We start from the raw sequence: 13,711 nt of genomic DNA, 5'->3' as shown, positions 1-13,711 counted from the left end.
TCCCTCATTCTAATAATCTGGTATGCATAAGTCTTTATAATGACTTGAGTGGACGAAGAGAGAGATTAACTTGTAAGGACAAAAGAATGTGACTGTTAATTGAAGTTATTGTTATCAGTTTCTATGAAAAATAGTATCTTTTTGAAAGATCTATTCTAATTATCTGGTACTAGTTTTTTGGGCACGCTCTCGATGAGCGTGAAATTGACCGCGAGGTGTTTATACACACATAGTAATGGCAGTTTCAATTCAATAATTATTTTTTAAATATAAGTCTATGTCTATATTAGAAAAAAAGAAAAAAAAATATATAAAAAAAAAAAGAGCCGAGCAGATACGAAACTATCCATCTGAACACGAAATCACAGTTCGAAATTCAATTGCCCGACCAGATAATTTATTTGTATTGTATATATAAAAATAGGGAAAATCTACTGTGCGTAGGAGAGAGGTGTGCGTGAGAATCTAGACCACTCATTAGGCAGGAATGCGTGTGTATTACCCCAAGAAGTACTACAATCAAAGTCTCTCATATATGTGAACAGGTGCAGCCTGCGTACTCTAGAACTCCTAATAAAAATAATTATTTTAAATGTAAATTCTGAATTTCGTAATGTAATGTAATGAAAACCAAGAGGGTCAAATTAGAAAATTAATCTTTCAATAGGGATATGTTAGGAAGTAAAAATACATTTACACATATACCCTTTTATTAATTTAATTTATTGAAACTTTGTTTTTTGAGTGTTTATAATATAATGGAACCCAAGAAAGTAAAATTGGAAAACCAAAATAATTGAAATATGGTTACGAGATGAAATATAATTAGGTGAGTTGTGAGATGAGATGAGTATTTAGTTAAATTGGATGAGATATGAGATGAGATGTATGAGATATGAAATGAGATGAGTATTTAGTTAAATTAGATGAGATATGAGATGAGATGAGATATGTAAATTATGTATACACCCTTTCTTTAAATTAAATTTACGATCTATTATGTCATGGGGTATGTAATATGCAAATATTAGTAGGGGTAAAATGGGAAATAGAAAAATCCAGTCGACCCAATCATTACTGTTGAGGGAGGAGTTTTCTTTACAATGTAAAGATACATAGGCGACGGGTCTTTATAATGACTCGAGTGGACAAAGAGAGAGATCAACTTATAAGGACAAAAGAATGTGGCTGTTGATTGAAGTTAGTGTTATGGCATAACCCTTCCCTGTTTTATTGACATTATTCCAACATCTTAGAACATCTTTAGGTGAGATACTATCCTAGCATCAAACACCAAATTTCTAATAATTTGGTGTTTTTTCATCTTCAGGAGAGACACATGTTGATGAAAACACAAAAAAAAAACACCAAACCAAACACCAAATCGGCCAAAATTTGGTTCCAGCTTTAGTGTTGTATCAAATCTCTCTCACGGTTTTGGAAAAACCACGCGGTTTTTTTAACACCGCATGGGCTGGGCTAAGCAGTGGGCTTCAATCACGTGGTTTTGTGAAAACTGTGCGAGAGATTGGGAAAGAAAATAAATAAGAAAGTTGATGTACGACACATCGTGCGGTTTCTGGAAAAGCGCGTGGGCTTGGGCTTTTAAGATGGGCATTAGTGGCGCGGTTTTGAGAAAGCCGCGTGGGCTATATGGCACGGTTTATCCAAAAATGCGTCATTTTATGTTGAATATTTGATGTTTTTCTCCTGAAGTTGGTTGGTGTTTTTTTGGTTTGGTGTTTGGTTTGGTTAAAAAATTTGGTGTTTTCTTGGTTTCTCTCCTAAAGATGCTCTTAGATCAAGCTTTGAACCTGTAAAGATAAAATCTAACTCAGTGGAAGAAATTCGTACCAATTATGCAAGACAACCAATTTTAACATTGAAATCCAATCCATAATAGTAATTACATACATAACTCATAAACATTCCAACTTAATTACCAACTAATTGGAACAGTCTAGTAAACATATTGAGATTTTTCTCTAAAAACTATCACACAAATTAATATAATAATACTTTAGAGTTCAAAGCGGCACAATAAAAAGCAAACCAGGTAACCAACTAATTTAATTGAATGGGATAACAATGGAACAAACAACGTTAGTGTGGTTATAATCTACTTGGGTCTGTGCCTGAATACTCTCTTTAAAATTTTCCTCACGCAATTACCCAATTATTTCACCTAAAACTGCTCTACAGACTGTTAGCTTTCATAGTTCATCTCATGTATACCCCAAATTTTGATCCAACACATCTAAGTATCAAACACTCTCATATAGCTAAAGCTATATAATTTTGAAGTAAAAATCTTTGTTTATCAATACATGAGCCACTAACATTGAAACTTAGATTACCAAATTGTTCTTAATATACTAATATGGTCTAATAAGATAATATATATATCTTCAATTCCAAACTGAATCCAACATAAAGAGGAAAGATCATCTTACAGGTTTTTTGGGTATAACACCATTATACAGTAGCTAAAATTGTATATTGGTTGTGTCTTGATTCCAACCGGCGATTACCTGTATCAAGTCATATAAGGTGGGTCATATCTAAAACAAATTGTCCTCTGGAAGTCACTGGAAATTATATATAAAGAGTAAAATGAAAGGAACCAATTATTTTGTACATAGAAAGAGAAAGGAATTGAACCTGACCTCTTAGTTATGAGTTTGTCTATGGAGACGGTGGTCATCAGACAATGTTCTCATATTTGGCAGCATGCACATATTTTCCTCTATGTTTGAAGCTAATATTGTTCACTAACACAAAGAGAGTGAACAAAATAATAGTTTGTATTCACAAATAGAGATACATTAAGTAAGCACTTCATACCATAATCGAACAAAATAATTGACACCTTAAAAGAAGATGGTCCAAACACTTATGCAAATTAACACCTGTACCAAAGAACACCTTGATGCGCAACAATCTATATGTTATTCACTTTAGTGATAGAAATCACCTTACAAATAGCCCTGGAGTTAATGATCCTCTGAGTGGATTCTATAACAACCCAATCACTGATCTGCCTGGCCACTGAAGAGGAGGCAGATAAGTTTTCACTGAACCTAGCTTTCACATGGCGCATGTGGGACTGTAAATGGGCACACTCAAGGCATCTTCTACACACCTTCCATCTAGTAGGTTTGACCTTCTAGTTTCTCTCCTTGTTTCTTGAGCGATTCCCGACGAGCAGTTTCTTCTTGATCGAAGTGGAACAGTTGAAAGGTTTTCTGCAAATGACTTGTGGAACTGATCAACACAGTTTGTGTGTTGTGTCACACATGAATGAACGGAAGCCCTTCTCATGGGAGGAACATAGACAGATAATAGCGTTATGCGGATGCTCCATGCACACAGGGCACTTGGCTTCTTCCTATCCCATTCTTTAACATCCTCTAAAAAGGGCTTAGGCAGATACTACAAGGAGCTCCTTAAGCTGCAAGGATAAGGAGATGCCTTGGATCGGTCAGATGATACAGAAGAACTTTTTCTTCCTTTGGCATTTTGGAATTTGCAGCCGTTACCACCAAACACTACTATATTCTATGAAACCACCTAAAAAAGTTAGACTAAGGATATTCAATTAAACACCACCATATCAATCAATGATTAAGCCTTGATTAAGTGTTGTGATAACCTAGCAATTGAATATTATTTTGTTTCACTCTTTAGCTTGTAGAATATTTTATTAATAGCTTACTAAATGAGCCGTGAAGGACCATACCTTATAGCAAACCTATTCAAAAAGCAAAATATTGTAATAATAGTCCCACCACTTCTTGAATCTTGATATTTCTGGAATTTCTATTTGTTCTTCCTAGGTTATAATGGTACTTGAAGCTACATTCTAAAAACATATTTATTAGTTTTCACAGAGAGGTTGAAAACATACCCAGTAGTAGCCAGTAAACCAGTACTATCGAACTATATGACAATGTATATATATCAATCACAATGAAGAAGTATGTGTTGATTTGATGAGTTGAGCTCTGTAAACTTTTATAAAAGATATTTGATGACACCAATAATGGTGTTCAAAAGAATTGAAAAGGACATATCATCACACAAGGTTTAGTGTTCAAACTATATGACAAATTCACTTCTCATTTTAATGGACATTGCATATCCTAATTACTGATTTTGGCAATTAAAAAAGGTTACTACACGTTTATACGAGGTGCTTGTAATTCACAAACCAAAAATTGGAAAAAATGAAAAGAAACAAACCCCAATTTTTTTATCTTAAGGGTGAATTAAAAATTCAAAGTTAAATACTGGTGATATCACATGCAAGACAACACTCAAAACTAGAGTGCCCTATTACGAACAAATTGTTTAAAAAACCCAATTATCAGTCAATCACCGGCGGCGGCTGCAATTAAAGGCACCATCCCCGGAATTCTTCTTCTTATCTTCTCACTGAGGGTTGCTAGATTCGAACTAATTCTGAATGGGAAAACATTTATGTACGTCAAGGTACAGTTTGTCATGGCTCATGGGTTGAGAGGATAGGTTTGATTCCTCATGATCTGTGGAAGCCCTACTGAGATCGAGTTGTGACAAAGCATTGTTCCATTATCGTGGTTGTCCTTGGAGTTTTTGAGTTGAATAGAGTTTGGATCTAGTGTGAGAACTAGATATGGCAGGCAGAGAAGCTTTGAAGGATAAAGTTTGGGACTTGATTCAGAGCTGTGTTTGGTTGGAAATAAACGAAGAGATCACAGGTAGTGACTATTTTTTTAAACAATCCTATTCTCTATGGGCGGATAATGTTGATCGTTTGGTATTGAAATCTTATATCTTGCCTGATGAACATTGATATTATTGTTGAGTTTGGGTTTTTGATGAGAGGAGTTGAGGTCGAATTTCAGTTTTTATGCTGCTTTTTTTAGCGTAAGCAAATGTTGCAGATCTAAAACTGAGGTAGGGTTCGAAATCAAAATCTTGAATATTTGTTTGGAGGATATAAAGGGGTACTTTGAACATGAAATTTGTATTAGCTTCTCGATTTGGAAATGTCAAAGTTTTGAGATGGGGCTGAAACCAACGAAGGAGCTGGCTGCAGGCGGGTAGAGATGATGGAGTTTAGGTCGCACAGATCCACATTCAATCCTTACGCCTGAATCATGTTGGGCTAGTAGAAATACATAAAGTCCTGGGCTTTATCAGTATTTGGACTTGGATATGTTGGTTTTAACCAATTTAACCATGGCCACATCCCTTGGCAACTTAAAACATGATAGACCCGGGCTACTGCTGAGCTATCTCAATACAGCATCACTCATATTGGAGGGAAGCTGATTTCAGTAGATTCGGCAGCAAGCAAGACATGGATCAACACTTGAGAAAGAACACCTAGAAAATCCGGATATTTTATACTTTAGATTCATCTAGAGTCTATACAGATCAAGTTTCTAGCGCAGGAAAATAGCATTATTTGTACAGTTCATTTTGGGCCTCCTCTAGATAAAGATTTATAAGCATATATAAATGATGATGCCAATGGGCATGTCTATGTAAGCAGTTCTTGAATTTAATATAGGTGAGGGTCTGCCTAACCCTAGCTTATTTGTGAAAAAAAAAAGATATCACATGCAAGACCTATAGTTTTGGGGTTCCTCAGCTCATTGGACATGCATATTCAATGAAATTCCCTAGTAAAAAGAAATGTAACAGAAGGAAAAATTCAACAACAAATTATGTTCACACGGCTGCTACAAAGATCACTAATAGAATGCCAATCTAGTTATCGTATACAATGGTGACATTTAACTCGTATGTACTGCTAGACATTGTCAAATCACAAGGCACCAAGTCAGGGAGAAAATCAAGGTTGATGCATGGTTGTTAGTTGGTATAGAATCTAAAACCAAGAAGATAGATTATTCTTTGTCATGGATTCCACCACAACATGATATCTACTTTTACTTTTCAGTAACATACAAATTTTCTACCCGAGATAACCATTTAAGTTTGATAGAGTTACCTCTGTAAGTTTGTTCCTTAGTTGCTGAGCAATCACAGTGCTCCATATTCAAAGCACACTGCCATTTTTAAAATACGTCGCAATTAATTTAAGGAAATATGTTGCACTATTTGGTTTGAAGAAGAGGATGTATACCTAGTTGCTAGTAGTCATATGTCATCGTTGATCATTGTCACCTTTGTAGTCACATGCATGTCATTCTAATCATCAAACAACAATGATAATGATCGTGAAAAAAAATACCAAATAGGTGAAGATAATAAAGAAGGAAAGAAGGGAATTGAAGAGTTTTAGTAAATTCATCTCTGAACTTGTTTGGATTCAATTAAAGAATTCGTTCTCTTGAAAACCCCGATTTAAGAAATGAATTTGTTTTCTTCAAAACTCCTAAAGTCTACCCTTCTCTCGTTACACTTAAAATGACGAAAGAGATGTCTGTAACAATATGTGAGACATTTTTATCAGCAAAGTGACTCCTCTCGATCTAAACATTTGATGTATTTAAATTATACCACCACCTGGTCTGTTAGCGTACTTAAGCTTCATGGTAGAAGCTCAGTCACTGTCCTCTGTTAGTAGCCCCCTTCATCGCTCGCTTGTGGCCATTATCAGAATCAAGACCGAGTTGGTCCCCAAAAAATGAAGGAAGAAAGAAAATGAATCATAATTTGTTTCTGAAAGGGATTAAGGGTGTAAAAACATATTATGTAGCCCTATCTAGTGCCTACTATATTCACCATGCAATGCATATACTATTAGTGAACAATAAACTAATGCGGAACTAGGAATAGTTGGGAAAAAAACAGCTGGAATTTGGACATAATTCATCATTCAAAAAGAACAATCCAGTCACTGAAAACCTTAAAAACCAAAACTTCAATTTTGAACATTCGAGGTAATACCACATATTGCAATCAAATTTTCATCCATTAATTAAACAATTTCTAAAACCATCAGTGTAGAATTCATTTTTACATACCTCGTATTTGTGCTTGTTCAATTCCTTTCAGGGTTGTACCCATTCTCCCTTTTCTTCTGTTTTATAATAGGTAGCACCGTAGGTCGACAATCATTTCCCTATTCAACACATCCTTTAACAAACAAACAATAATAAAACATTAAGATCATCCTTGAAAAATTCATAAAGAAGGATTGAGTTGTCTATATCTAGTAGGCTAGTAGCTACTCACCAAGCACCGGAGAGATGAAGTCTCACAAATAGTGAGTCAGCCGGTCGCTATATGTGAAACTTGCGCACATGCTTTCAAAATTACTTTGTTGAATGGGAAGGTCTTAAAACCATGCAAATGATTCCCAACACATTAACCACTCAGTAGCCACAGTTTTCATACAATCATGAATCACATACATACTTCCTAAAAGTCCTTCACTGAATAGAGACACAAATAATCTTTATATTAAGCCTTGGGATACAAATAAATAATTCGATGAAGCTTATGATGCCAAATTGATAGTTTAATATGGCACGTAAAGCTCAATGCAAATCAGTGTATAAAGCATATTGATGATCAAAGTACAATGGTGCGGAGAGCAACAAATAATTAAATCCTTAGCAAGCTAGGTTCAAATTAATTGTCCCAAACAGAAGAGGTTCTCCTATACTTTATCAGGTTCTTAACCTAACCAATTCCAAGTCCACGCAGAAGAACCAAATCTTAGTTTATAAGAAATAATGTCAAAACCCACTAACTTTTAGGTAGTAAACAAAAAGGTCTGCACTGATCAAATGATTTAGTCGTAAAAGGAAGCTTACTATTGTTCATCGAATAGAAACACAGTAACCTCATTATCTAAAAAACTCGGTTAGGGTATTAATTTGGCCTGAACTAAGGAAACCTGTATAATCATGTATATGAAAAGCAACAACACCTCCTAAATGACCCAGTTCTAAATCATTTAAGCTCCTCTTGAAATCAACATTTGAAGTTGTTATGCCATATCTCATTGACATCACCCTATGTAAATTTAATGAAGGTCCACTATCATTAAATAACTTATAGAGAAAATTAATTTCTAATGCAAACAAACCTGTTGTAAGTCCAGGGGATCTCCTCCTAAGGTTGTATAAAGGCAGGGTATGATGCAAGTCCTATTGTCCTAAACATTCAACTTTGTAAATCAAACCAACAGTTCAACGTAGTAAAACTTCAAGGTTATAAGTTTGTTTTATTTTGGCCACGATCATAAATTAGACACCACAATGTCAAAGAAGTGTTTTTATAGCTTCAACATTATTATTGTATTGGTTATGTGCTGGTCCTGAGTTTTTGGAGGAAGAGATTTTCCTGTAACTTATTGCTTATCTCCGTATATCTTCTTTCCCACCCTTTTTTAACCTTTCCCATTACTGTTTTGATCTTTCTTACTATAGAATATAGTGTAATGGCATTCATATAGATGTATATCATGAATGATCCGAATGGAATTAATTTCATTCCTATCTAGTTGTGCTCAAATGTGCAATATAAACATTCTTTGTTTATTCAAGGTTTGACATCAAAGTATACTGAATGAATAATTCGAACTTTAACTTGAAGAATATGAAGCCTTAGATGAAAATAAATAAATAAAGCAATAGAAAAAACTTACCATATTAATAACAGGAAGATGAGACTGATTTTAGATCTATATAATTCGGTCTTCCGTTAGTTGTTGGACCTGCTTTCCATTCTCTTATCATTTGGCTAAGTCCCCTAGTCGTCGAGTCCTTCAGTTGTTAATAAGACTTGAGGAGGAAGACTCTCTTTCTTAAGGAATGGATTGAGAATCCGACTAAGGTGTGATGGAGGTTATGTGCTTTGAGGTCGGATGTCGATTCCCCTACCGTGTTAGGTGCTAAGGATCAATTTCCTTTTGTTTTTCTATTACGAAAGCCGCATCAAGTCTCTAGAGTTTGTGTAATGCTTTCCACATCGAGATTGGGCATTTTGACTCAAACAGTGGGAAATGCAGGCTGGTTACTACCTCAGGGGGTTCGATCACTCCGTTTGCGTGGCTTGCTTTTCCGTTTGATTGTTCCGTTCCAAACCAGTTACAACATATGCAGACACGAATAGAGTTCACTACGAATCAGCAACTCCTAATCGCCACTCGAAGCTGGCGGATATGGACCCCTTTGGGTCCCATCAGTAGATGTTGAGAAGGGAATCGAGCAACAAAACGATGAGGTTTGGCTCAGCGACGCCACTCCAATTGTATTCACCTCTGCTTTAGCCTAAGAGGTCCCGTCAGACTTTTTCTGCTTATTATTGGAGGACCCATTGCAAATTGCAAAGCAACGGCGTAGAAAGGGGGAGGGAATGCCTAGCTGCCAATGCATCTTCTATCTCAGAATAGCTCGTTTAAGCATAGGTGTTTACTCGAAAACTTTCACTCGTGTTTCACGCATATTTCTCTTCTAATAAAAGAAAACCGGAAGAAGTCATTCTCTCGGAATCGGTACTGTTTGCTTTGCTTGAATCGCATAGTTGATTCAGTAATTGAGATAAGTCGAATGAGATAACTGCATCAGGGGTGTTAATTTCGGTCTTAGAGTTTTAGAGGTGGATCGAGAAAGAAGGTTTTGGGGGACTCACCGTATAATTCCTTTTTTCTCTCCTTATTTCCTGCCAATTTTTTTCCCTCTCCTGATTTCTCATGAGTAATATTGCAAACATAGCACCATTTAGAAAAGAATAATAAACCATGTCCATCAAACCATTACTTAATCTTTAAGTGAGCAACGACAGACACACGATAAGTAATGACCATAAATAAGGCACACATTACCAATTAACAAAACATAACAAACGGAACTAAAGACACCACCTACCAATCTAAAATAAAACTTTCTAATTATTGGAGCTAAATCGTAGCTTTCATAATTCCAAACTCTACGTAGACATTCAAAGATTAAGAAACAATAGGCATCACAGATATCAATGAACCTGAACAATATTTGCTTCGAGAAGAATAAATTTAGCTGCGTCGTTACCAGTCTCCACGTACTCCACCAATACCAGAAAGAGAATAATGTATGTCGTCAAATTCAGATTTCATCATTTGTGCAATGTTCATCACTTATGCAAGTGCAATAGGATGGACATGCTTGCATGAATAGCCTCCAGGTGTGGAGTTTACACAATAGCCGCAAATCTTTAGAAACTTGGTAATTGGTTTATGCCTATTCAGATTTGTAACTTTGATCAGGGTAAACATCGCTTACCCTTCAACACAGGGTTCAGGCCGTATGGTATTGAGATTGATTCCCATTACACTCATGATTGTGTTAATAGCAGCGATTCCTTCGCATCCTAATTTTAATGCCACCCTAGCTGGCTATAAAGATCAGACGTCATTAAATAGAGTGAATATATGTATGGAAAACATTATAGCTTCAAGTTCTTGCAAATAAATGTCAATAGAGAACTTCTTGGGCAAGAAAGAGAGCATTATATAAAATTATACAAATTTTCAGAAAAAGAAAAAACATTGATGGCTACTCCATTGATGGTTACTACTTATGACCATATTCTTCATTAAATGTGTCTATCCAATATTCAACATTGATCCGAATAAGTATTTTCCTCAGAAATAAAACGACTGGTAAGTAGACCTGTGTAATGTCAATGATGTTAGGGGGTCATCTTTTCCCAGACAGGAATGGTGGCTTTTGCATTTACCCAATCGCAAACCTTCTCCAACAAAACACAGTCTTGTCCAACTGAAGCACCCATCCTACGCTCTGGCATGCCATGGGGGCATGAGAAATTAACTTCAATGGCATCCTGAAAAATGATAACGATATGAGCAAAGTTAGCTTCACAGATGCAAAAGGCATTTCTTTCCATAAGAATCCTAGACATTATTAGTATCTTTACCAATAACAACAATATCCTAACACAATATTCGATTGATAAAAAGGATAATTTTAGATGAACTGTCATTTATAAGAAAAAATAAAAGCTTACAATTCCAACTTGCTCAACACAGTCAATAAGTTCCTCCCATGCATGCTTATCATATTCCTCCATAACTGAAGCAATAAGTATCCGATCTGGATGCTATTCCTTCAACTGCTTGAACACGTATTGTTGCTGGATATGTATTTTGTGTAAATCTATGTTTGGGTTTTTTCTAATTTGGAAGTTAAAATTTTCTTCTGGAGATGAGCATAGTAGTAATCGACAATAAATCACCAAACTCACAACGTTAGAAAATCTTATAAGTGAGCTGCATAACTTGTATCCCCACACCTAAAAGTATACCAAAGATTTGCTCTACAGGATAAATTACAACATCAAAGGTTTAACAAACACAAATAGAGCAAAAGGAGCCACATGAAACATATTGGCATCCACAGTTGACTTTCTTATGAGTTAGATTATAGTATGCACTCTCGAATTCCAGAACAATCATTATTGACTGAACAACTTTAGGAATCGCAGCAAGCTGATCTCTTAGTAACTATACTCAAACCTTTGCCAGGATCAGGTTTACTAATCTTAATGGTCTGGGGCTGAAAAAATAGGAATAAATGAGTCAGAACACACTATTCAAGGTATTAATCCTCATTCCACAAATTGGTTCAAAGAGTAGAGTGTACCTCAGCTTTAGAATCACTTTTTGCAAGTCTTTGTTTTATGTCCCTTGCAATAGGAAAGAAAACATGCTCGACATTCAGGTTGGTTTTTGCACTGCACAGAAAATAGGTTTCGTGTGGGTCAATATATTGACAATGGGTTAGTGGATGATATGTGATACTGGTATGAACCTACCGTCTCAAAGAACTTGATGCCATATTCATCAGCAAATGCTTGACCCCTAGAAGTTGGCACAACCTATTAAAAAAAAATCAATCAATCCCAATTCAGAAAACTCTTGGGGAATTTAACCTTTTGATCCAAGTTTGGTGTTACCCTCTTGTTCTCATCCATGTCAGCCTCGTTTCCGACTAATATTTTGTTCACATTATCGGATGCATGTTGTTCAATGTTCTGGATCCAATTCCTAATGTCTACAAATTCACAAAAAATATGAGATAGTCATGCTTTTTATATTTGAGATAGCTCGTAGGTATTAAGGATAGGTAAAAGGAAGCTAAATTTAAAAGAAGATGTTTTGGGGGACTCGTGGGGTTTAGAATCTCATTTTTGGAGGACTCACGTATAATTCCTTTTTTCTCTCCTTATTTCCCGCGAGTTTTTTTTCCCTCTCCTGATTTCTCGTGAGTAATTTAGGGTACTTAAAATTTGCTTACGTGGACACCCTCACAGACTAGGAAAAGGGTCTATATATATATATATATATATATATATATATATATAAAGATTAGCCTAACTTTCTCACAATATATGCGGCCCACATATGTACTATTTCTCTTTCAGGGCAAACCTTCCATATTTTTTGTGTTTTATACTAAACCTAGCACATGCACTGTTCGTCATGAAAATTCATATAAAAACTACTTAACTACATGACAAACTTTGATCATAAGTTATACACTTATTACACAAATATATATAACTGCAACACAAAAACAAAGTACCATATATATAGCAGAAATACAAAACTACATGCATATTCAAAACTTCATCATGTACTACTTCAATCTTCAAAGTTTACTATCATGCATGTACTACTACTATCAAACCATGGTAAATGTCATTTTACTACTTTCTCGTCTCCTTCCGAATACTATTTTCCTTAGTAAAATCACACCGCTGCACCTAGTACTTGGCACAATCGCCACAGCTTGTCCAAAAGTAGTTTTTTTAACTTTCACTTGGCTATTAAGACCATAACGAGTGACCTGTGTGGGATGTGCAAGAGATTTTGGAGGGTTAACAATATTGGTGCACACCAGTGTGTGACAAGTCACAGAAGTGAACTTATATATGCCAAATGGAATGGAAGGTCCAAACCTATCCAAACATCACGGGCCGAGAAAAGTCAACAAAAGTCAACTCATTGTCAAACCATGAGTCGGGTGCTCCTAATTACCATTCCATCATTTAGTACGTTTTGAGATACACAAAATAGAGTGGTCGAATGTCTAATTCGGATAACCGAGCTAGGATTAATGCCTGGGAGAAGTTCACACCTGGATCTATGTCCCCTTTTGGTTCTAGTGGAAAATCTTTATTCACTATATATTAGGGAGGAATGAGTTCCCATTACTCCTCATAGTCTCCGGACTATCAGCTAGGAACTTTCTTAATGCAATACTAGGGCCAGTTCATGGCGACACTCAAGGGTGTGTCATGGATTCTCGACGACTCTAGGACAGGTCTAGAGACGTATCACATTGGAGCATGCATATGTGGTACCGTTGGGGAAAGAGGCTACAAATACCATGTCCTAGCGCATCGCGGTACGCTATGATGCTTGGTCGTGGAAACATTTAGACTCGTCCCAATGCTGTATTCAGCTATCCAATTTCAACGATATAGGATAGGTGTGCTTAGTCCCCTCTCAGATAGATCCAAGGATTCGACTTTGGGCAAACAGGGTAACCCTCAGTCTTAACTATCCGTGAGTTACTCGAGCACCAAATGTTTATCAAGCTTGTGCATGCATGGTCGAGCTGCATGATCATGTACGCTGCACGGACCCCTCTCAGCACATGATTCAGGACGTGTCCGTGACAATTGGTATCAGAGCGTAATCTTTTCCTGATGGTTGTGTCCGAATGAGCCTAAGTAAGCTTAC

At 36.1% G+C, this 13,711-nt stretch overlaps 1 protein-coding gene and 1 pseudogene across 1 annotated transcript; both read right to left on the bottom strand.

Annotated features, from left to right (window-relative positions):
* Positions 1 to 10,222: 10,222 nt before the first annotated feature.
* On the bottom strand, positions 10,223 to 11,034 carry LOC147492086 (dihydropyrimidine dehydrogenase (NADP(+)), chloroplastic pseudogene; annotated as a pseudogene).
* A 401-nt stretch (positions 11,035 to 11,435) lies between these two features.
* LOC147492085 (ras-related protein RABE1a-like) lies at positions 11,436 to 12,401 on the bottom strand. The gene is made up of 5 exons (XM_086567396.1): positions 12,395 to 12,401; positions 11,920 to 12,017; positions 11,765 to 11,841; positions 11,607 to 11,697; positions 11,436 to 11,519 (listed from the first exon to the last, which is right to left on the bottom strand). Exons 1-5 carry the CDS (start codon positions 12,399 to 12,401, stop codon positions 11,436 to 11,438), a joined length of 357 nt encoding a protein of 118 aa, XP_086423522.1.
* Between the last annotated feature and the right edge of the window lie 1,310 nt (positions 12,402 to 13,711).

The sequence above is a fragment of the Coptis chinensis genome, chromosome 6 (genome assembly GCF_015680905.1).
Source record: "Coptis chinensis isolate HL-2020 chromosome 6, ASM1568090v1, whole genome shotgun sequence".
NCBI classification, from domain to species: Eukaryota; Viridiplantae; Streptophyta; class Magnoliopsida; order Ranunculales; family Ranunculaceae; genus Coptis; species Coptis chinensis.
This window is presented reverse-complemented; position numbering and strand designations above follow the sequence as displayed.